Source organism: Anguilla rostrata, chromosome 11, assembly GCF_018555375.3.
Source record: "Anguilla rostrata isolate EN2019 chromosome 11, ASM1855537v3, whole genome shotgun sequence".
Classification (NCBI taxonomy): Eukaryota; Metazoa; Chordata; class Actinopteri; order Anguilliformes; family Anguillidae; genus Anguilla; species Anguilla rostrata.
Window position 1 is genome coordinate 8,047,862 of NC_057943.1, and position 25,057 is coordinate 8,072,918.

The 25,057-nt window shown below is 49.1% G+C and overlaps 1 protein-coding gene across 3 annotated transcripts in view; it reads right to left on the reverse strand.

Annotated features, from left to right (window-relative positions):
• pex14 (peroxisomal biogenesis factor 14) overlaps positions 1 to 25,057 on the reverse strand; it is an 83,426-nt gene that overhangs the window by 57,770 nt on the left and 599 nt on the right. For all 3 annotated transcript variants that reach the window (XM_064300846.1, XM_064300845.1, XM_064300847.1), the window contains exon 2: positions 14,952 to 14,996. In XM_064300846.1, coding sequence (XP_064156916.1) covers positions 14,952 to 14,996 — 45 coding nt within the window. The remainder of the gene's footprint in view (positions 1 to 14,951; positions 14,997 to 25,057) is intronic.

Consider the following 25,057-nt stretch of genomic DNA (forward strand, 5'->3'; position numbering starts at 1 on the left):
TGTTAAGTTGGGGACGGGGGGGGGACGGTGAGGGGTGGGGGGGGGGGTCGAGCTGAGCTGGCAGGCTGCTCAGTGACAGACACACACCTGTTCTGACATTTTCTGCCGACCTTGACACAGAAAACACATGACAATGCCACTCTCCACATTCCCAACGGAGAAGCTCTGTCTGAACTCAGGGGGGGGAAGACACACACACAAGGGGACAGGCGCGCACACACACACTCACACTCACATACTCTCACACACACACACACACACATACTTGCAAACTCACACACACACACACACACACATTCACACTCGCAAACTCTCACACACACGCTCACACATGGCATAACACATGATTAGGGAGACAAAGAGCAGTAAGGTGCCACACCCGCGATAAACAAAGTAAAGCAAGTGCGATACAGTGTGTGCCCGGGTACAGGGTCTGACTTAATTAAAGAAGCAAGAACAGCTGATAGTCATTTAAGTGTGGTGCTGCAGGTCGTACCCACAGGTGTGACTGAAGGTATGTGATGATCTGATGGACCGATGACCCACCGCAGACTGGACTGACGCCAGACCAGCCCTGCTCTGTGTGGTCTATCAGGGGGGCCTACAAGCGCTGCCATACACCTGACATCAGACCAGCCCTGCTCTGTGTGGTCTATCAGAGGGGCCTACAAGCTCCTGACTCAACCACCTACCTGACATCAGACCAGCCCTGCTCTGTGTGGTCTATCAGAGGGGCCTACAAGCTCTGCCATACACCTGACATCAGACCAGCCCTGCTCTGTGTGGTCTATCAGAGGGGCCTACAAGCTCTGCCATACACCTGACATCAGACCAGCCCTGCTCTGTGTGGTCTATCAGGGGGGCCTCAAACCTGGCAACACCTGAAACACAGCACAACAGCCCTGCTCTGTGTGCTCTATCAGGGAGGACTACAGGCCCCACTCTACACCTGAAACCAGACCAGCCCTGCTCTGTGTGGTCTATCAGGGGGGCCTACAAGCCCCACTCTACGCCTGAAACCAGACCAGCCCCACCCACAACCCTCCCCTGGCCCCACCCCTCCACTCCGCTCCGCGCCCCACACAAAGCCCCATGGGAACTCTGCTTTTCGCGGGGGGACTGCACATGCTGCAGTTTGGGTACGAGTGCACAGCTCAAAGGAGCCGGTCCAAAGCGCCAGTTTGTATTACAGAGTTTTTATGCCCGTTGTTGATCACGGAAATACTCCGCTGATGACAGACACACCCACCATTTCCCCAGCGCTCTGTAGATTTGCCAACTTTCTGAAAAATAATAGCTCGATTTTACCATATAAACGACCGCATTTCCATATTCTTGCCTTACAGCACCAATACAAGTCAAATGACATTTTTATGTGCATCAGCCTGCGCTGAAACAAACTATTTTTATTTATACAGCTAATCTGTGTATGCCGGACACTGCTAAGCAAGTATCAACAACAACTTCTGGATACTGCGGGGAGAAGCACAGAAGACGGCAGACGGACAGCAGCTGGCTTACGGTGCCAGGCTAACGTTACGCACACAACCACAGCCACCGCGCACGGCTTTGCCACGCTGCTAGCATGTGCAGCAGCTCCAAAACCATGTATCGTATCTATTTACGATTTTCTAACAAAAGATGTTACTCTTCTGCCTAGTTGGCTTTGCAGAGGTTAGGTCAGAATAGTGTTCACTGTGTGAACTGTGTTCTTGGCTAGAAATAGCTGTACAAAATAAGTATTGTACCTTGCTGAACCTGTGTTTAGCAGTTGTCTATGACCATGAAATGCACTTTTTGTACGTCGCTTTGGATAAAAGCGTCTGCCAAATAAATGTAATGTAATGTAATGCATCCTTACAGCCAGGCTTAGGGCCACCTGAGGTGACACTGCCTCGCAGAGAAACACTATCAAAAAAAAGCAAACGGGACAATGGCTCCATGTTTCAACACCGCTGTTGTACAAACGTCCAAATCTAGTTCCCCGTAAACCAGAAAACCGCTCCCAGCGCTCTTCAGAGGCGAAGGACAAAGCGCTTCGTCTGGCCCTTGTCTCCGCGCAGAAAAGGAAACTGGCCCGGAGGGGAGGGTACACTGGAATCACACGGCAAAACAACGTGTCCGTCTGTCTGCCCCGTTGAAAGGAACAAAGGCTCCAACCGCACCAACGATTAAGTACGCGCACACCCAAGCCAGCCCAGGTGTGCCGTAGTTGTGCCATCCTGCCCGGACCTCGTGGAATGTGCCCGCCTCTGTGTGACTTTTTTTTTTAAGGCAGGTTGCCCCACCTTAATGACAGCTGTCCCACCTCTTATGACTGCCTTCGGGGGGTGCAGAAATCTCCTGCCAAACCACGGCGCACCGCTCTGAGATTACAGGACGGTGGGGGAGAGACCGTGTGAACTCAGCGGAAAGCCAGCGCACGTCACAGTCACATGGGGGGGGGGGGCAGACTGGGGAAGGGGGGGGGGGTAGAGCTGGTGCTTCAGTCACTACTGTAGACGTGCGACACATTGAAAAACAGCGCGGGAGCCTTCATCAGCGAGCTCCACGGGGTCCAGCGGGGTGCGAGACCTCGGGTTTTTGGATCTTGGCGCAAATATGCGAGAGTTTCCGTCTGTCAGTATAAAAGCAGAGAACACAGTGAAAGGCACGACTATGGGAGGAGCGCCCCGGAGGCAGAGGAGGGGGGATTTCACGCCTGCAAGTCCGAGCAGCGAGCTCCAGTTCCCCCAGCCGCGCGGGGAGACAGACTCACGCAGCATAGCCTAGCGTAGCGTAGCCTAGCGTAGCGGCGCATCCAGAGAGAGGGCGTGGCCCCGGGCCTTCAGCTCGGCGTTTAGTCAGAGCTGCAAGGCAGCGGTGGCGGCGGCAGCCTGCAGCAGCCCCTAGTGCCGGAAGCAGCAAGCGGCAACAGGTCACCGCTGGAGACGACAACACCGCCGGCAACGGCGCCCGTCCCGCCGCCGCCCGGTTCACCGGGAACAAAAGCAGATAAACAACTGCCGCTGGAACCGGGGTCGAGGGTTCCGGAACGTTCACGTTCCTACCAGGACGGTTCCTGGAGGGGCATCTTCAAAACATCAAAAAACTAATAATAATAATAATAATAATAAATGTACAATTTCAGAGAAACGCGGCCTACCCTACCCTCCCACCCGCCCCCCCCAAACCTCCAAGGCCCCGTTTCCCAGACTTTTTCTGAAATGCTGTTTAACGGGGCGGCGCGTGTTTCGACGGCGCTCCCGTCCCGTCCCGTCCCGTCGACGGTGCGCTGCCGTTTGCCCCGTCCCCGCCGATAGAGCCGTAATCTCCGCCCCCCGCCCCCCGCCCCCCGCGCCCCGCGCCCCGCGAGAGAGAGGCGAGGCAGGCATCCCATTAGCAGCTCCCTTTCATTATTTTTCATCAAACGGGCGAAACTGGCAAGTATTAATTAATATCTATTACGCTTTTCTAACAAAAGATGTTGGGAAAAATTGAGCAATTAGTTTAACAAAATAATCAAAAAAAAAGTATGCTTTAAAAAAAAAAAAAAAAAAAACACTGATAAATGTCTTGTGGGGTCCCATCTAAACATAAGAACACTAATACATTCTTGCTGTCATATTCCATTAAAGCACTATTACAGTCCTGATAGAACTATTAGTCACTACATTATTAATAACATTAATGTATTTACATTTTTAGTGTACAAGCCCATTTTCAAGCAATAATTTATGAACTAGACTTCAGATATTTTATAATGTTCCCCCATCCATGGTCTTTTGTGTTTATTATTGATTGTGAAAAGAGTCAGAATTTTTATGTTAACTCGCACCCCCCCTCCCCTCCCCTCCCCCCCATTCCCGCCCCCCCCCCCCTCCTTTAATGTATTGGAATGGTAGCTGCATTAAAGGACTGAAATAAAGTGCATTTACATTCTGAAGCATAACTTCACATAATTTACATTCCAACATTAATAAGAGGTGACAAATGAGTGTTTGGTCCACTCATGCTTTTCCCACAATGCAGCACTCATTCAATCCATATAAATTACAGCTGGGATAGTGAAGTGCAAGTGCAAATTATTTTATTATATTCCGTCTGCACGTGTGCGCGAGCGAGTGCGTGCGCGTGTGGGTTTCCTGCATTAGCAGTGAGAGAAAGCCCACTGCTTTACAAGAGCACTTAGAAACCCTCTCATTTCACCCTGTCGTCATCGTTTCATCCAACACCTTACGGCAGCTTAAAATTACATTTTCGTATTACAAATTCTCTGTGAAAAAACCTGAAAATAATTCATGCGTTCTTGAAAATTTAACTCAGGTAAAGAGAGACAGACACATTATGTAGGTCGCGTTGCATGGATACGCGCGTCTGTTGGCTTTTTTCCTACATTTTCGAGCGTGCAACAACTGGCTCAGATGACACGCCGTAAGTAATATGCAGTGGACCAGCCATCCGCAAAGAAGCACTAACCTTCCAGAAAATTCCATGGTTACATGAAAAAAACATTTCCAAATTTATACGGCCAATCTAACAGCAATGTTGAACAGTTGAAACCATGGAGAGAGAAAAATCATACAAAACATTTATCTAGCAGCCATATTATATACCTGATCACCTGCATGACAGGTATATATGTACCCTTCCCTGAGTCAACTATGCAAATGCGAGATATCTTTCAAGGGAACTGCAACTAATACCTAATCATTTACATTTTAAATGCGCACGCGTGTTTAATGATAACAGTGAGGTAAAGTACGTATCATTTTTCAGCCGAAGGCTCCAGGAACAGTGCCGTCCCAGAAAACAGAGTAAAACCCCTGCTGTAGAAAAGTCTAGTCAGGCCTCTTTTCTCCTACTCAAGGAAACCGTGCCGAACACACTCTCGCTCCAATAAAAGAGAAGATATCCGAGTCAATTTCACAGAAAAACCATGAAGCTAAACCACCCCTCCCGGATACAGACACAGAAGAGGACTCGTCCCTGATTAAATAACTTTCCCCGTCCCCGGCTAATATTCCCCAACTGATAACCATTTTAAGCCAGCGTGTAATGTTAAATAATTACAGAGAGAGGCATTTCGGCGGTGTAGTTACAGACGCACCGTGGGAATCCCCCCGATTTAAACAAATAACCGGCGCTGCAGGGGAGCCGACGGATGAATTAACGGCTAATAACTTACTGGGAACCCTGATAAAGCGCTCTCCCAACGTGTCAATTAAGGATCATTTTTCTGCCATTTCTCCCACTTCTAAAAATAATGTCTCGCTCTAAAGTAAGTAAGTAAGGCCGTGGAAAAAAATAAACGTCGGCTTTCCCGTCGCGGCGAGACGGTTACTTATTCAATCAAGCTCCTCTAAATAATAAGGGGCCGCGCGGTTTGGTCTCGAACATTCAAAAACGAAACTTATCCTGGAGCACGTGAAGGGTCCTCGACAGCTGCCGGTTACGAGAGCACACAAAAAAAGAACGAGGAGAAAAAAAAAGAAAAAACCTCAATCAGTCTCTTGTTCATTAAAACTAGGGGACAGGGCTGAAATGAGAAAGATGCTGACAAATCAGAGGGTGTGAATACCTGAATTACCATAGTCATTTACTTATTAAAGTGGGGCCGTTTCCCCGTCAGTCAGCGAGCATCGCGCTGCTCATTTACGGTGGAAAGCCGGCATAATTGCTTCTTCCACTAATCAACACAACTTGTGTAATTATGCCTTGAAAGTGACATTGGAGGCCGAGAGCAGGATGAGCAGCCCTGACAGGGGAGGTATCTCCTGATTGTCCCTGAGACTTCCTGTCACACACAAACCGGGGGGTTGGCACGGCCGTGAGTCCGGACACGGACTGGGGGGTTGGGGGGGGCGCGGATTGGCGGGGAGGGGTGGGGTGGGAGTAGCTCACATAAAATCGAGTGGCTACAATTACGAAGTAAAGTTGGTATGTTCCGAGCATACAGCACGTGCAACCCAGTGCAGACTGCTTTCCCAGACGCGTCACAGAAAAAAAAAACCTAGGCTGTAATTAAAAATTGTCATATTTTTTGTCATCTTTCAGGCAAACTGCATAATGACACAGTTCACTAAGTCACAGCAGAATGGAAAATTACTGTTCTGCTGCCATATTGTTTACAGCAATGCATTTGTAAGGATTAAAAGGTTCTCCAAATATACTCTACATACAAATTAAACTAATAAATTCTGCATAATCACAGAGTTCAAATATGAGAAGTATGAATGGATATGCTAGAAAAACAGAAAATAGAAAATAAAAAACAGAGTTCACAAATCTCACGCAGGGCTCTATGGCCACACAATGCAAGTCAGCTTACACAATACAGAGAGTCACACACCGCACAGAGTCACACAATACACAGAGTCACACAACACTCAGTCATACACCACTCAGAGTCACACACACCGCTCATAGTCACACACCACTCAGAGTCAGGTCACAACGAGCTGGACCCATGAACAATGCCAGGGCACCTTCATGTGCCCAGCTACGCAGCACAGGAAAGGTGCCTGGTAACCAGCCGAACCGCTCAGGCTGCTCGGCAACGGGGAAGCCTCGCTGTGGCCGGGGATTTGAGGGTCTGCGGGGGGGTTTATCAGAGCCTGCGCACAAGGGGCGCATCCAGCCGCGAGCCACCGCAGGTGGGCTATTTCAGCACTAACGGGCCCAGGCTTCCCCGCGCCAGCTAGGCCCCGTGATTCAGCAGCCTGGACACACACTGTAATACAAACAGTCCCCGTGCTTCTCCAAAACTGTCACTAGCATAGCGACACGCTATACTCAGAAAACAGTCCTGATATTTCCAAAAAACCTGTCGTTTTTCCCCCTTTAAAACTGCAGTCTTATCCGCAATAAATCTATAACAAAATGGTGAAATTGTGAATTTTGTTGTTGTAAATCAAAATAGGCTCATCAGCCCTATTTCCCTCCCCCCGCTCTCTTCATTAAGAAACATACAATGTGCACGTGTGTTAGCATAAAACGGAAATTTACATCAAATTTACATTTTGATATGAGATCAGTGTTCGTAATTACGTTGACTTGCACGGCGCCGATGGTGGGTGTGCTGTTGGGGGGGGTTGTTGGGGGGTGGCGTGGGGTGTGTGCGGTGCTGGTGGGGTGGGGTGGGGTGGAGTGAGGAGTTGGGCTTGGTGCTCCTTACTGGGATTAGCCGCCCAGTTGAAGTTACTGGTGAACCAGCCCGTGGCAGAGAGTGTCTGGGGTGGGGGTGAGTGGGTGAGGGGCGGTGGGGTGTGGGTTGGAGTGGAGGAGTGTGGTGTGGTGCTGCTTACTGGGATTAGCCGCTGGGTTGCAAGTTACTGGTGAACCAGCCCTGTGGCAGAGACGTGCTTGGTGGTGAGGTGGTGGGGGGTGGGGGTTGGGAGTGTGAGGAGCAGGCTTGGTGCTCCTTACTGGGATTAGCCGCCCAGTTGAAGTTACTGGTGAACCAGCCCTGTGGCAGAGACGTGCTGGTGGTGAGGGGTGGGGGTGGGGGTTGGGAGTGAGGAGCAGGGCTTGGTGCTCCTTGCTGGGGTTACCCTCCCAGTAGAGGGTACTGGTGAACCAGCCCTGTGGCAGAGACGTGCTGGTGGTGAGTCACTCGGGAGAAGCCTCTCACGCTGATCGCTTCTGACTCATCTGACAAATCTAATTGGACCTTCCCACGGGGGGTTCAAACGTCCTATTAAAACGCAGCGTGTTCCAGGACGACCCATCCCGACTCCCAGAATTCAGCGTTCAGCAGAAACGGTGGGGCGAGAGGCAGCTGTGCCCGCCCACGGGCCAGACCCAACGTCTGCCCCCCCCGCCCCCCCCATAACCCCCCCCCACATCCCCGCTGGGCGCTCGTTTCCTCCATGATCGCCTCCTGGTCCTGACCTCATACCCCTCTCTTCAGTTCCCTCACAGTCCCCCCCCCCCCCCAAGTATCCACGGTAACCTCTCACTCGCCATTGCCTCACCAGGCCATCATCTCACATCTCCAAGATGCTCTACACATAGTGACAAATCTGTGTTAAGATAAGACTGTTCAGTGCGACACTCCAGGGCCCTCTGCTCAAACCTGAACCACCTCTTCATCTCATAAAGGCCATTGTGTGGGACACACCGATAGCAGAGGACTGAAAAAGTTTAACTTGGTGCCACTGAAACTGAGGCGTGCATAAACCTCGGCAAACATCTCCTGCTAAAGTCTGTCTTTAACATCTGGTTTGTCTCTCTTAACTGCAGGGTCTGCAGAATTTTTTTTTTTTTTATCCCAAAGACAATGTTTAAATATATATAATTACGCTGCCCTTCTCCACACACAAAAAAAAAAAAAAAACAGGCAGCAGCAAAAAATACAGGTTTGCCTAAAACGTGTGAATCAGTGAGAACACACAGTTTTTTTTTTAACGTAGCGCTCAAATGTTAATATAACGCACAAGTCCGGTCATCTCTGACCGGCATATTTTAGGTCTGTCTCGTGCGTAACTGCATTCTTCTCACTCAATAAGACTAGCGGATCTACTGGCCCAAAACACTCTGCCGCACCTCTGCCGGCTGTCATCACCGTACCGCCAACTTGGCAAATCTGTCACCGGAATCTGTCACAGCTGAGGACGCGGAGGACGACCTGCCGGATTTAGGAGCATGCACGTCGGCTAAACTGGCAGGAAATGAGTATGAAATATGCGCTAATTGTAGCAGATTGTAGAGTACAAGGAAATTAGTTTTTAAAAAAGGAGCTGAAGTTTCATGCGAGCAAAGACCCCGGCCTTTGACCTTGTGAATGACATCACTGGGGAGCTGGAACCCCTGATCCTGTTTCGCTCGGAGTACGAGGCATTCATGAGACTGTCAAAGACTGAACGGTAACCTCCGTCTCAAAACATACAGGCCTGAACTTGGCATGAAAACGCAGGTAATTTACACTTTGGGCAACCGCCACCTAAAGAGATGTTTTCAAAAAAAACCAAAAAGCTCAGAATGACACAAAATGTGAAATATGACAGGTCGGGGGAAAACCCCGTTCTTTTTTTTAACAGTTCAATCAGAGACAGAACTTTCCGGGATTGTGTCAACCTTTCTTTCGCGTGCGTCACGCAATTCTGACGCCGCAAAATTAATCACAAGCCGGAGAAACGTGCGAGAGTGCGAAACGAGCGCGGGGGTCGGAGCGAGAGGCAGAGGGAAAGCGCGCCCGGTGGCCGAGCGGGGGAATTTCTCCGCTTACAGGAAGAGAGCAGAGAGAGAGCGAGCGAGCGGGCGGGCGAGAGCGTGATTCACCTCCGTCCTGGCGTAATGAGTCAAAGCGGGGCGGGGCGCGGGCGCGGGGCGCGAGCCGGCTCGGAGGCGAGGGGGCCCGAGCCGGGAGCCGTAAACTCATTTTCCGAAAGCGGGGAGGAGCCTCTTCCCCCCTCTCCGCGCGACGCCGCGCGGCGCGGCTCGCTGGCGCGGCGAGCACGCACGATAAATCTGACGCTGAAATCATAATCATAAAAGCAATTAGCTGACCCCGCGCCGCTCGTCCTTGGACATGACAGTGAAAATTTCATACGGAGTCCTCCTGAGGAGGCGGGGGGGGGGGGTAGAGGAGGGGGGGATAAAACTGCAACACAGCAACAATAAAACAGCAGGCCCTTCCTGTATCATTAAGCAGTGACTGGAACAGGCCGGGGCGAGAGGGAGCCGCTAACAACGCCGCGTCATTAGGCTGGGATCAGGGGCGCCGGGGTGCGGGGGGGTGGGGGGGGAGGGCGCGACCGAGCAGCCGTCCCAGTGCCCGCCGACACCGCCAACGCTAGAACCAACGCCGCCGTGATGTCACCGGCCAGGACCCGCCGCAAAAAAACCGAAACGCAACACCCCATCACTTCGCGGGGGGGGCGGAAAAACCATGTTCGTGTAGAACAGGTTCCGCTCATACTAGCTTTAATTTCGGGCACTTATCACCAAACGGTGTGTGGCTGTCCGGGCCTGACCGCCATCATGTAACGCAGAGCGCAACCTCAGGGTGGCGTACCGGCTGACGCGAGGGGGTTTGGGGGGGGGGGGGGCTACGCCAAGGGGGGCTACTTAGCGGTGACCCTCCTCCTCTCTCTCCTGCCTGCGCGATGTCGGCGTGCGTTAGAGGCAGCCGGACCCGAACCCCCAAACCCCCCCCCCCCCGCCTCATCCCTCACCCCCGCTCTCACCCCCGCAATTACCGGCCGCCGCGAAAAAAAAAAAAAAAAGCTCTCGCTGCCACCTAGTGACCGTCCTGGCCAATAATCATGAAATATCCCGCCGGCCGCGATCCCGCGCCGCACATAACTCACCTTTACTGGAGGCACCTCCAATAAAGGATTACAATCACAATTAAAGTAATGAACAAAGAGCAGAAAAAAGGAAAAAGGGGGCCGCCGGATCGCTCCCCCGGCCGGCTAAACTGCCGCCCGCGCTCCCCGGGAGCGGCCAGCGCCCGTTTACGGCCGTTATTAGCCACCGTTACCCCCCCCACAACCCCCTCCTCCGCCCCCCCTCCCGAGCTGAATAATTCATCCTCAAACTTCTCCACGCTCCCCAGTATTCCCAGTGTTCATTTCCACACTCAGGCAGGAGCCATTTGCAGAGACGGAGGTGTGGTAAAGGACGAAGCCCGCGGCCCGGGTCACGGAACAGAGCGCTGAGGAACACAGAACAGAGCGCTGAGGAACACAGAACAGAGCGCTGAGGAACACAGAACAGAGTGCTGAGGAACACAGAACAGAGCGCTGCGGAACACAGAACAGAGCGCTGCGGAACACAGAACAGAGCGCTGAGGAACACAGAACGGAGCGCTGCGGAACACAGAACAGAGTGCTGAGGAACACAGAACAGAGCGCTGCGGAACACAGAACGGAGCGCTGCGGAACACAGAACAGAGCGCTGCGGAACACAGAACAGAGTGCTGAGGAACACAGCGGAACACAGAACAGAGCGCTGCGGAACACAGAACGAGCGCTGAGGAACACAGAACGGAGCGCTGCGGAACACAGAACAGAGCGCTGAGGAACACAGAACAGAGCGCTGAGGAACACAGAACAGAGCGCTGAGGAACACAGAACAGAGCGCTGAGAAACACAGAGCAGAGCGCTGAGGAACACAGAACAGAGCGCTGAGGAACACAGAACAGAGCGCTGAGGAACACAGAACAGAGCGCTGAGGAACACAGAACAGAGCGCTGAGGAACACAGAACAGAGCGCTGAGGAACACAGAACAGAGCGCTGAGGAACACAGAACAGAGCGCTGAGGAACACAGAACAGAGCGCTGAGGAACACAGAACAGAGCGCTGAGTGAACACAGAACAGAGCGCTGAGGAACACAGAACAGAGCGCTGAGGAACACAGAACAGAGCGCTGAGGAACACAGAACAGAGCGCTGAGGAACACAGAACAGAGCGCTGAGGAACACAGAACAGAGCGCTGAGGAACACAGAACAGAGCGCTGAGGAACACAGAACAGAGCGCTGCGGAACACAGAACAGAGCGCTGCGGAACACAGAACAGAGCGCTGAGGAACACAGAACAGAGCGCTGAGGAACACAGAACAGAGCGCTGAGGAACACAGAACAGAGCGCTGAGGAACACAGAACAGAGCGCTGCGGAACACAGAACAGAGCGCTGCGGAACACAGAACAGAGCGCTGAGAAACACAGAGCAGAGCGCTGAGGAACACAGAACAGAGCGCTGAGGAACACAGAACAGAGCGCTGCGGAACACAATCGGGGCCCCGCTCTTCCCGCCATCGCTGTTGTTTGATATCGTCTCCACAGAAGAGATACTGTTTTCTATACCAACATATGAGCAACAGATGTGTTCCCAGGGGGGGTGGGAGAATAAGCAGATAGAGGCAGAGAAGAAAGAGAAAAAGGAGGAAGAGAGAGAGCAAGAGAGCGAGAGAGACAGAGAGAGAGGGCAGAACTGTTTTATTGTTATAGTTGTAAGATCTCTCGGCCGATGCCACAGGCTGTAAGGTTAACACTGGCATCTCACCAGCCAGTATCCAGCACCCAGTGTGTGTGTGTGTGTGTGTTGTGTGTTGTGTTGTAGTGTGTTGGTTTTGTGTATGTGTGTATGTGTGTGTGATGTGTGTGTGATGGTGTATGTGTGTGTGTGTAGTGGTGTGTGTGGTGGTGTGTGTGTATGTTGTGTGTGGTGTGGTGTGTGTGTGTATGGTGTGTGTTGTGTGTGTGTGTGTGTTGTGTGGTTGTGTGTGTGTGATGTGTGTGTGTGTGTGCGTGTGGTGTGGTGTGTGTGTGGTGTGTGTATGGTGTATGTGTGTGTGTGTGTGTGTGTGGTGTGTGTGTGTGTGGAGTGTGTGTGTGTGTGTGTGTGTGTGTGTGTGTGTGTGTGTGTGAGTGTGTGTGTGTGTGAGGGGGTGTGTTGTGTGTGTGTGTGTGTGTATGAGTGTGTATGTGTATGTGTGTGTGTGTGAGTGTGTGTGTGTGTGTGTGTGTATGTATGTGTGTATGTGCGTATGTTTGCGTGTTTGCGCGTGTGTGTATATGAGTGTGTGTGTGTGAGTGTGTGTATTCTCCCTCTCCACACAGTGTGGCTGCTAGCAGAGGGGCTCCGGAAACTCGGAGACGATGGAGCCAAAACAGATCACTTCAAAGCGCTTCTTTAACGCGCGCTAAATTTTTCATCACAGTCGCTTAATATCCTGGGGAAGAAGGGCTTTTGAAGTTGCTGTGAGACCGGGATGTTCTTTTGACAACTTTTTTTTTCTTTTATACCGCCCCCCTCCGCCCCCTCCGCCCCCCCCTCCCCACACCTCCGAACTCTTTCAACGGGAGGCCAGTGATATTTGAAGCGCGCTGTAGAGACACAGCAGGCCAGGCCAGCTGGGGGGGGGGGGGGGGGGTCGTCCCGCAGGGGCAGCTGTGCAGCAGACCCGCCCCTCTACCCCACCCCCGCTGCAGGACGCAAAGGCCTGGCCCCCACACACCCGCCCCCCCCGCCCCCCCACCCCGGCCACACTGCCGAATCGCGCTTTCATACCTGCCCCAGTCTGTCAGCTGAGCAAAACCCAGACAGAACTGCTCAGGCCTCAATAGAGACCCCTCCCAAACACACACACACACACGCTCACACACGCACACACCCGCTCACACACTCACGCGCACACGCACACACTCACACACTCACACACGTGCAAACAGGCACGCATGCAAGCGCACTCGCACACATGCATGCACGACTGCACGCACGCACACACACACACTCACGTCTGCACGCACATGCAAGCACACACGCACGCATACTCAGAGTCCAGAAACGGAGCGAGAGAAGGAAGAAGGGCGAGAGAGAGGAGAGACGAGACGGAGAGGCAGAGGAAGGACAGCCCCGGAGGCGAGTGTCAGAGCGTGAATCAGTGAGCGCTCTCTCTCTCTCGCTGAGACGCGGCGTTCCAGCACCGCCACGGAGGCCTTCTGACAAACCGCACGCCCCAAACCCGCCCGAGCCAGGGTGTCCCGGGGCACCCCCGCCCCCCCCCACCACCCCCACCCTCACCCCCACCCCCGGCCCGACCGCCCCGCCGCAAAAGGCCCCCGCCACTCCCGCCAAGGTGAGTCAGAACCCGTTAACGTGACTGGTGTCCCCGCCTCCCTCGAACCCCCGCCACCAGCCCCCTTCCTCCCGGCCCGCTGAAATCCTTTCAGACACAAATTTCAATTATTCACCTCGTCCAAATAATGCCTTGTGACAGGAATTATGCTGTGCTGTAATAATCCACTTAACTGGGTAAGAGCAGCTCATCAAAGACTGGGGGGTGCGGGGGGGGGGGGGGGGGGGCCGGGGGGGCTTGGGTGGGGGGAGGAAAACTTGTCATCCCGTTTGGAATCAGGACCCCGATAATCGGGGTTTTTCTGCTTTTCAGCGGGTAGCTAAGAGCACGCCCGGACAGGGCGCACACAGCGACAGACCCGCGGAGAGAGCCAATAATCCGCAGATTTAAATCAGGCGAGCAGGGGCGATCAGGAGAGAGCAGGAGAGAGCAGGAGCGAGCAGGAGCGAGCAGGAGAGAGCAGGAGAGAGCAGGAGCGAGCAGGAGAGAGCAGGAGCGAGCAGGAGAGAGCAGGAGAGAGCAGGAGCAAGCAGGAGAGAGCAGGAGAGAGCAGGAGAGAGCAGGAGCAAGCAGGAGAGAGCAGGAGAGAGCAGGAGAGAGCAGGAGCGAGCAGGAGCAGGGACGCGTGCTCGCGAAATTGAAAAGGGAGCGAACGGGCCGGGCAGGGAAGCGCGGTGATGCTCCCGGACCGCCAAAGCATTTTCGGGGTACCTCTAAACTGGCTTTGTGTGGAGTTACAACACCCATATCCAATGCGCCAGAGCAGGAAGTGTCACAGTGACCCAAATGCATCTTTGACTACTCAGGACTTTGTCTGGCTGGAGTCTTATTATAATATTATACTGTAACATACGGCCACTTGCATTCTACTTTTGTCTTAAAACAGGTGAAGGCCCAAAACCCATCTATGAGTAATAATTAATTACACGCTTTTCACTGTAAAACACACAGATACACAGATAGATAGACAGACGGATAGGCAAACAGATAGATAGATAGATAGATAGATAGACAGACAAACAAATACAAAGATAACACAAAGACATATAACATGTTACAAATTACATTACAACAGAGACATTGTATAAATGTCAGTACAGGGAATTCAAACAAATATCCCCCTTAAGAAGCAGCTGCAGGAGGGTTTGTGGGAGGTCAGAGTGCATGTACACTGTGACTGGCCAGGGCCCAGCCAGGGAGCGGGTACGAAGCAGAGCCGCTCCACGGCGATGAATAGGGATCGGATAGGGAGTGATCTTATGATGGGCGACTGAGTGCGTTTTAGGTGTGTTTTGCAGACCAGAGGGTATATAATACTGCGCGGGTCATTAATACTGCATGGCGTTACCCGGGTCATTGTGTAGCCCGTGCGCGGTGTGGCCTTACCAGCGGTTCTCTAGGGGAAGCATCTTCTCTGATGGGAGAGCCGGTCTGAAAAAATGAGAGATTTAAATTAGAGCTCCATCTACTGGACGCACGCAGCCAATGCAACCTCAGAACGCTCTAAACTCCATATTTATCATCCAACAAGACAACTGTTCGCAGATTTTTTTTTTTTTTTTTACCTGTACATTTGGCTAAAATTATGTGCAAATATTTCAAATAAATACAATAACTGTGTACATCTTCTATGATAAAACTATCTACACACAACATTTATAATACACTAGGCAGCATAACGAGCTCAGTGCCTTTACGGTGTGTGAAATATGTATGCTCATTTTTTAGGTTCACATGCTACTAATAAACAGCATAATCACTAAATATAAATTTAAAAGAGACCAAGACAGATGAAAGCAGAATGAGAACTTGAGTCACATCACAGGGCCATCCAGGGCCCGGCAGTCAGTGGGGGAGGACCGGCACTGCGGCCCAAATTTTGTGAATGACATCTTAACGTTGTTAGCAGCACAGACACACAGATGTAATCTGTGCAATATTGTTCTGCGCACAACAGGCTGCGTCTGCCCCAAGGGCCTGGTCCCGGGCCTGTATCCTAGTAACAGTCCCCACGGCGCACTGCCACTGACACTAGATACTGTCTGGGGGGCGCGAATCGCAGGTGAACCCAGAATTACATACAGAAGTTGTTTTTTTTTTAATCCCATCTGACTCCATTGTGTGAACAGAGGAAGAGCCACTGCCCCTGTCGAATTGAGCGATCGCCCTGGCAACCTCATAACAATCCATAAGCACCCTTCACATAAATGCCCAACGACCTCCTACGGGCCATACCCTATGAGGTCACTGCAGCAGCCCGAGATTCTTTGAACGCTTTAGGATTAGGTTTGAGTGGCTGAGCAGAGAAACCCAGACCTACACAATCCCAGCCATAATGTTTACTACCACACTGCCCTCGTCCCGTGCTATAGCATTGTTCACAGGATCCATTATGGGAACAGGCATTATGGGGATTCTGCTGCAGGGAGACAAACTCAAAATGGAAGATAAACAGAAAAATGGCTGCCACAAGGGTGCCTCCATATCACAGTAACTCTCCCCTGTACTATAGCACCAGCTCTCCCCTGTACTATAGCACCAGCTCCTGGGCTGCTCAAGCGCTTCTCCATACCACAGTAACTCTCCCCTGTACTATAGCACCAGCAGGTTCTGTGCTGCTCAAACACTTCTCCATATCACAGTAACTCTCCCCTGTACTATAGCACCAGCTCCTGGGCTGCTCAAACACTTCTCCATATCACAGTAACTCTCCCCTGTACTATAGCACCAGCTCCTGGGCTGCTCAAACACTTCTCCATACCACAGTAACTCTCCCCTGTACTATAGCACCAGCAGGTTCTGTGCTGCTCAAACACTTCTCCATATCACAGTAACTCTCCCTGTACTATAGCACCAGCTCTGGGCTGCTCAAACACTTCTCCAATCACAGTAACTCTCCCTGTACTATAGCACCAGCTCTGGTGCTGCTCAAACACTTCCATACCACAGTAACTCTCCCCTGTACTATAGCACCAGCTCCTGGGCTGCTCAAACACTTCTCCATATCACAGTAACTCTCCCCTGTACTATAGCACCAGCTCCTGGGCTGCTCAAACACTTCTCCATATCACAGTAACTCTCCTCTGACCTATAGTACAACCAGGTTCTGGGCCTCTCAAACACTTCTCCATATCGCAGTAACTCTCCTCTGACCTATAGTACAACCAGGTTCTGGGCCTCTCAAACACTTCTCCATATCACAGTAATCCTCACTTGTACTACAGTACGGTCAGGTTCTGTGCTGCTCAAACACTTCTCCATATCACAGTAACCCTCCCCTGTACTATAGTACAACCAGGTTCTGGGCCTCTAAAACACTTCTCCATACCATAGTAACTCTCCCCTGTACTATAGCACCAGCAGGTTCTGTGCTGCTCAAACACTTCTCCATACCACAGTAACTCTCCCCTGTACTAGGCCTATAGCACCAGCCGCTCCAACCCTCTCCTGCCTAACCGCAGCTGGATGTTTTTGCCTGCACGTGGGGGCCGAAGGTGGTGTCTTTGATTTCACCAACTTGTCGGATTTCAGTCATGAACCTGATTATCGTGTCCCGGCTGCAGCGCAGAAGAGGGAAACACGACCGCAGACAGAAAGGCCACGGCAGCCGGAGGCCTTCTCAAGTGTTCTCCTGCCCCGTGCTACCACTCGGGTTGCAAACGCTGGGGTGAGGGGGGCAAATCATCAACGGCGGTGCAGAGAAGCCCGAAACCCGAGATGGAAGCGAGGGGAGAGGAGCCGTACTGCAGTTTACCGAGAGATTGCAGGCGGCGTTACGGAACAATAACTGAATAATTAATAACTGTATCAATCATTGGGGGGGGGGGTCACAGGTTTCAAACAGCCACTGATACGTTTGCACAGAGGTTTCTTCGTATCCGGTTTTGTTGTCCTGCTGTTCACACTCGTTTTCGTATGCACACATGCAAATTAGGCGACGGCAGCAGAAGACAGCAAATCGACTGCGAACATTTCCAGCAGCCACACTCTGTCCTGCTGATGGAGACCGCCTCCAAGACTATTTTTATTTTTTTCCATTAATTTCCTTCCAAATTTGCTTGAACACAAGCATTGCCCCAAAATTAAACTAAGCATGCAATTTTGGCGTGACTTCACTAGCTGTTGTTGTCTTCCATATTTGGGGAAATCGGCCACCTGTGCCACGACATTCCTGGCAAAGCAAAGAGAGACTGAAACATACAGTCAGGTACAGACGAGCATGTTTGCTCCACTAAAGCAAGCAAGACAGGCTCACACAGACTTCAGTCACAGGAAGATATTTCATGTGTAGGACAAGACTGACCAGCAGGTGCCGCTGGTGCGCAATGAGATCTTGTCAAACTAGCTGGTATTAGCTCTCCTTCCCAGGGTGACAACTGCACAATTTATACCCTGCAGAGGCTGCTGTTGTCAGAAAAGTGACGTGCGAGTCATTTTGCTATCATAGGAAAGTGACGCAGATGAGAATTCATACTATTTCATAACCTGCAATGGCTTGCACGCAATGCAAAATGGACCCCAAAGATCGTGGGCCCCTTCCATGCACTGAAATAGTGCCTTAACAGACACCAGACCGTGGGGCCATCAGCACTGGAACATGCTTAAGACACAGACCATGGGGCATCCACGCACTGGAACAGTGCCTTAACAGACACCAGACCGTGGGGCCCATCCATGCACTGGAACAGTGCCTTAACAGACACCAGACCATGGGGCCCATCCACGCACTGGAACAGTGCCTTAACAGACAGCAGACTGACAGGCCCATCCATGCACTGGAACAGTGCCTTAACAGACACCAGACCGTGGGCCCATTAATGCACTGGAACAGTGCCTTAACAGACACCAGAGCGTGGGTCCATCCACACACTGGAACAGTGCCTTAACAGACACCAGACCGTGAGGCCCATCCACACACTGGAATAGTGCCTTAACAGACACCAGACCGTGGGTCCATTAATGCACTGGAACAGTGACTTAACAAGACGAGCCACCCAGCAGCACTGCAAGGGAAGCTCCCATCACAACATAGCCTAATACTTTTTGTTCATACTGAATTGTTACAATATTGGCTTAGGTGCCAAACCCTGCTCTAATGAAAAGAAGTTAGAAATCGTTCAAATTCTTTACGCCTTGCAGTTGGAAGTCAAAGTTCCATAGATTGGAGACACAGCCTCCACCAACCACCACAAAGCCTTGTACACACCACACATTCAGGCATTTAGCACACAGCCTTATCTAAATCAATATGCACAGCTCACATTCTATTACATACAATCCATTCATACAGTTAAATATTTACAGGAGCAACGTACCCTGCGTAAATGTAGAATGCTGGGGCCCTACCTGGAAAGAGATCCTGCAACCTCAAGAGTTGTGGCCCCCATAATTTTACCTAGTAATAACGCATTATGTCCACAAGTGTTATTTAAGTGGGAATATTGCACAGCACACACCACTGATATAGTACACAGGTTTTTACCTGCATCTTTATCCACAATCAGGAAATACAGTTGTTAAATCTGTACATTAATTTTTGTTTTCGTTGCTGCGTATGAAACGGGGTGATTTACTTTGCTAAATCTCAAAGACACTGTGTTTGGATAAGATGTTTGTTTTCCGCCTCCCACCAGGTTGATGACTGATTAGACGCTGTGTGGCATAGGGCTGGAGGTTCGGAATCAATTTCAGATGCATGCATCGAGTGTTTGTTGAAGACAAATATGCCAATAGCTAAAATTAACCATGTGGGCAGGTAAATTGCTATCTCTCGGGTATTTACATTTCCAGAATAAAATGAGTTTGCCTAATTGGGCTTCCTGCAGCGATCAAAATGGAGTGGTTCAGTCTGATATCTTTACGGGAAAATATCACTTCCAGAATGTTCCACTTAAACCGTTCAGGTTTGTTCCACAAGAGGTAAAAGCTTTTGGGCTTTCCCTGATGGAAAAAAAAACACTGTCTGCCTGTTCAACTGATTTTTTTTTTAAACCACTATCACTTGATACTTATCAACTGACTTTGGAATTCTTTTTTTTATTTATTTTTTTATCTGGTACAAAAGTACTCTGATTCAGTTACAGAGACCTTTTATGCCTTATAGAATAAACGCTGAATTACAGAAGCAGTGGGTTATTCCAAATCAGGTAATGTGAAGATGGCAAATATTGCTCAGGGGATATAAAGGGAAATAAAACATTGTGTTTTATTACTTTTTCTATTTTCACTGATATGAAACTTAAAATATAACAGATTTATATTTAATAGATGCAATATACATCAGCATTTATCAAAGCTTACAAAAGCAGTGGAATATTTATCTCGCGTCACCTCTGACAAAGAGGCTTACATAAATGAAATGTCAGGTTTTACATTAAATATGGGCTAGCCTTAGCTAAATTAAACATTTAACTTTTAATAAATTGGCTATGACTGACAGTATCAGTGACCTTGCGGTTTACTGTATTAAGTGATCGTATCTATGACCTCTGCGCTCAGGTGAGTGACAGCACAGGTAGGCCTCAGGTGTTTCTGTTCAAAGCTGACCCCAGTCCACTGTGTGCTGGGCGACCTAGCGTACCGCAGTACGCTAGCCCATTGTCCAGGCCACTGGGGAGGGAGAAGGCCTGCTAACTCTACACCGTCATGACAACATCAGCGTCTGCCCGCCAGCACGCCAGACACGCCTGTGGATTCAGTCACTGTTATTTTGTTTGTTTACTTATTTATTCATCGACGACGACAACAACTCGCGTCAACACGGCAACGGGCGAAGACGAAATCCCACGGGCGTGAGGTAAGGGTTCTCATTAATAACAGGGCTGAGCCTTCTCAAAATCACCTGGACGGCGGGGGGGCTGCCAGCCGGCCCAGTCTGCAAGGTCAGCTGGAAGCTCACAGCTTAATCCAGGAATCTCAAACTACCACCCTGGAGCGCAGCGGTGTCTGCTTTCTTTGTGGGTTCCTTCGACCGACACACAGCCAATTTTGACCACAGGCAGGCGACGTGGGGGATTCTCCAGCCGACCGACGGCCCCGATCGAGCACGCAAGTGCTGAAAGGCAACAAAAATGGGCGGACAGAGCAACCCTCCGGGACTAGAGTTTGACGTCTGTTTGACGCAGACGTAGCGGGCACAAGCCTGAGTAATTCCTGCGTTCGATGGAGACTAGGAGCCCTCGGTCCACAGCGGCAGGACACGGCTGGCTTTATCGTGCCAGAGCGAGGAGAAGTACAAGTCAGCCAAAGTTACATTACATTACAGGCATTTGGCAGACGCTCTTATCCAGAGCGACGTACAACAAAGTGTAGTTTGCTTCCTGCATCGCGGCTACAAGGCCAAGAGTCACGCGCAAACCCTTTCCTACCTATAACAGACCAGTGTTTTGCGGAGGTACAGGGTGGGTACAGCAGTCATCCACGAGGCACAACTGGGGAGTTTAAATTTTTTCATTAAAACTTTTTTTTTTTAATGAATAAAAAAGTATCACAGATGAAGCACAGGCGATATGAAGATGCACCCCAAAACGATTACTCTCGACAGACAGTTCGTAACGACTGCCAAGACACTAATGAAAACGTCTGCTGTCGATATTTACCACCTAATGGACAGCATATCGTTTCCCTCAATGAGTTAGTGGTGCTACAAGAGAGCAGAGAACTGATGAGCAGGACCCAAAACTACAGCAGAGCAGCAGCGGCCAGGGCTGGCAGCACACAGCCATTCTAATTGGGCATGTGTGCTCCTTTAATAAACATTAGCCACATTCTGGCTAGGCAGCTATGGGCTAATACATCATCAATGATAACATGCTCACCAACAGCTATTGTGATGTGCTGCACTGTGCATGTGGATCTACATCTACATACAGGCCTAATCAACATCAATAGCAGCAATCTTTTTCTTTAAAACAAAAAAAAAAACCAAGGGCTTCATTCATATCAGAGTAATAATCAGCACAACAAACAGAATTTCATCCTCCATCATATGGCAGAAGAAAGGGTCTCTGGAGGATGTGCGTTGTGACGGCTGCAGTCTGAGCCCTACAGCCTAGAAATCACCCGCTAGACTCCGGGTTATGACATCACTCATCAGCCAATTACAGCTGCCCTCATCCGGCTGGTTCCTGGTGGGCTTAACGGAGAAATCTACCCGTAATCAATTTTATAATAAAAATTTTATTCAGTTTTATCAGTATGGGGTTTCACGAAGCACAGCTCAATGTACATCCGATTCAAATTCACAGTAGCAGAAAAAAACAGTAATATTTTAATATGAAGTAGCAATAATAGTCATCATTTCTTGGGCCTCAGGCACATCGCTCAGCGCGGTAGAGACACACACGTGACCTTCATTACATCTGCTTGTACGCAGACAGCAACCAGACTTAATATGAATATCTCATAATAAATACAGACCAGCAACCATTTACAGACATCTATGGGAAGCAGCACTCCATATTCCATCCCCTTTGTAGTAGAGGGACTAATTCATTAGGAAAGTATTTCAGCGATGGACCCCAGACCTCAGTAGACTTGTAATCACTGTCTCTTTAATCTGGCACACAACCGCTCCATGGGCACCTTTAAAACTATAGCCTAGGCTATACCATTGCTCAAAAGTACGGGGGTTTGCCCTCAGTGCAATTAAACTACATACACTTCCCAAGAAAACCCTATTTTTGTACGAGTTTGAGATTAGTACAGTCCGGGGATATTTCTTTACTCAGAAGGTTAAGCAAGAATATCTCTTAAAATTACTTTCCAAAAGTAGTCAGTCATTGGCCATTTCCAGAAGCAGCAGATGTACTGTCAGTGTCAACCTCCTGTTTTACATTTAGCACAGGAAGGAAATCTGCTGTGGACCAAATTTATCCAGAATATGAGCAGTTATATGCAATCTATGAAATACAGTATTTTACACTGGGTTTCTCGGACCAATAATCAGTTTTGTAATATATTTGACTTCATCCTTATTGCAGTACAAATTCAGCAGCATGCAGGCCTGCAAATTATTTGCAAATATGACAATTATTCAAGCTAAAAGATATAATCATGGCAACTTGATGTTTCTCTAACTAAAACACAATCCCCCATGATGCATTTATCTCTTCAACACAAATAAAAAACTGGCAGTCTGGGACAGGTAATAGGGAAAAGAACATTTAAAAAGAAGGATCACAGACAGTTCATTTTGAGCAAAATCTAAAAAAAAATATTACTGCCATTGCAATGTAAAGTGCTTAATACATCAAAGACAACTGCGCATATACGCCATTAGACCCTCACTGCAACAAACTCAAAGCGAACGCATAAAATAGAAAACTAATGGAGCCATCCATGCATTTGTGCGACTCCAGCCTGGCTCACATTTTTACGAAAATACACTAGTTGTGAGAAACGCACTTATTTTCCAGAATGAGATCTCGGCTGCCTCAAAATTATGTCTAGTAGGCCTATTTTATTTATTTAGTGTAATATGATGACTGATAACATTTATTTATAGGGTGAGTCGCCCCAGATCCTGTACACAGGATACTACTGAATTCGGGTCCCCTAGCTACTCAAGATCAGTGAGTGACAGGCCTCTCCTCTGAAGGGTAGGCTAGCATTTTCAATGTTCAGGCCATTACTTTCGCTATTTCTTCATACCTTACGGTTTCTAATGCCTTGCTTTTGCTGACGAATAACTGGTGCAGTCTTTACACTTTTCAGATTTAGGTCGTGATGTTTATTCTATACACACTGTATAAGGAGGACCGACACAACGCTTTGCATAGCATAGCCGAATCCGTACAGCATGCTCCAATTCTACATCAGGTCTTCCTCGCAAAACAGGACATACCACCATGCTGACATCACAATCAGGAAAAGACCAATACGCTAAGCATTAACCTGCCGACCCAACAGACTTACACTCGCCAGTCAAAGATCAACTTTATGTAAATATTTCCCTAAGAGTTAGTGTTACGCAATAGACATCAGTCATTCAGAGGACATGACTAACTTCAGTCTAGGAACAAAAATGACATTCCGAGGGATGGGATCTCTTGATACAACCAAATGAATTGGAAGAACACCACCCATAGACAGACACAGCCAACAACCTGACTGTACGTCAGTGATAGCTTGAGCCTTTAAAAACATGCTTATGAAAATAACGTTTTAATAATAACTGTTAAAATAACAGGGTTTTTTCATGCACTGTTCTTTTACAGCACTTCGAATTTAAAGTACTACATAAGGAGGACTATGAAGTTTATACAGCCCGATTACACAAACATGTTCACAAATTGCACGTGCACAATACCCCAACGGTAGTTTTAAATTTAACGAGTGAATTTTTGCAACACAGCTGCGTGAAAACAGGGCTTACAGAACATGGACGAACATTAAAAATGAAGCTCTATACAATTACAGTATTGTATTTCATAATGTAAATATGGTATTAGTGTCACATAGAAGTTTTTTAAAGCAGCTATATTTACATTTGTGCATTTAACAGATGCTACCATCCAGAGTGACTTACAAAAATTACTTTTTTATCTACACTCCATTTATACAGTTGGATTTTTTCTTCAAGATATTCAGGTTAAGTACCCTACCTAGCCCAAGGGTACAGTATAATGCCAGTAATCCAGCTTGGAATCGAACCCACCTTTGAGTTGAAAGCCCAGTTCTCTCTCCATTATCTTGCACTGACCCCAAGAAATATACTATTCTATAAGCTTGATTACACATTCAAATGCCCTGTAATTCATAATGCTCCCCCTGTTAAAAACATCTGACAACAAATACATCTGAGCTTCAACACTTCAGTAAACAGTGCAGGAAGTTATAGCTTAAATGGGCAGAAAATATCTAGAACTATGTTTTAGGCCAAAAAAAGTCAAATACGAATATATATCTTTCTTGTATAATCACAAACGCTAAAAAAAAAGCATAAACAAAAATCAATGCCATATACGGTAGGATACCATAGGCAGAAACAGCTTCATTCGTAGTTTTACAGTTGTATTGCCATTTTCAGCCGGCAAATATGTGGACGGATGTGTGCTTTCATACAGGCCTACTTTAAAGTTATTAAGTGTACTGTCTGCAGGATATGGACCACATCAAGCGGGGGCCAAAAAAACTTGAAACGCGTAGTCTAAACTGGCATGCCAGTCCTGGAGTATTCCGAATCGCAAAAGAATGAGAATTAATTCACGTTGTTCAATCAACCCGCAAAATGATGACGTTTTCGTTGAAATTACTGACGTAATCTACGAAAAAATCGTTCAAGAGGACAATTAGTATTTCAACTTGGTCAACTTGACCCTTCTGGATTAGCTTGTTAGCTAGCTATATAGCCGCCGTAAAGTTGGGAGGAAACTCGTGAGTCTGCACAAACAATGAAACCGCTTGCACAGCTAATTGAGTTTGCCAATAATCGTTGACAAGGTTTCCAACAAAACGTCTATTAATAAAATTATTCTGTCGAAATGCGGGGA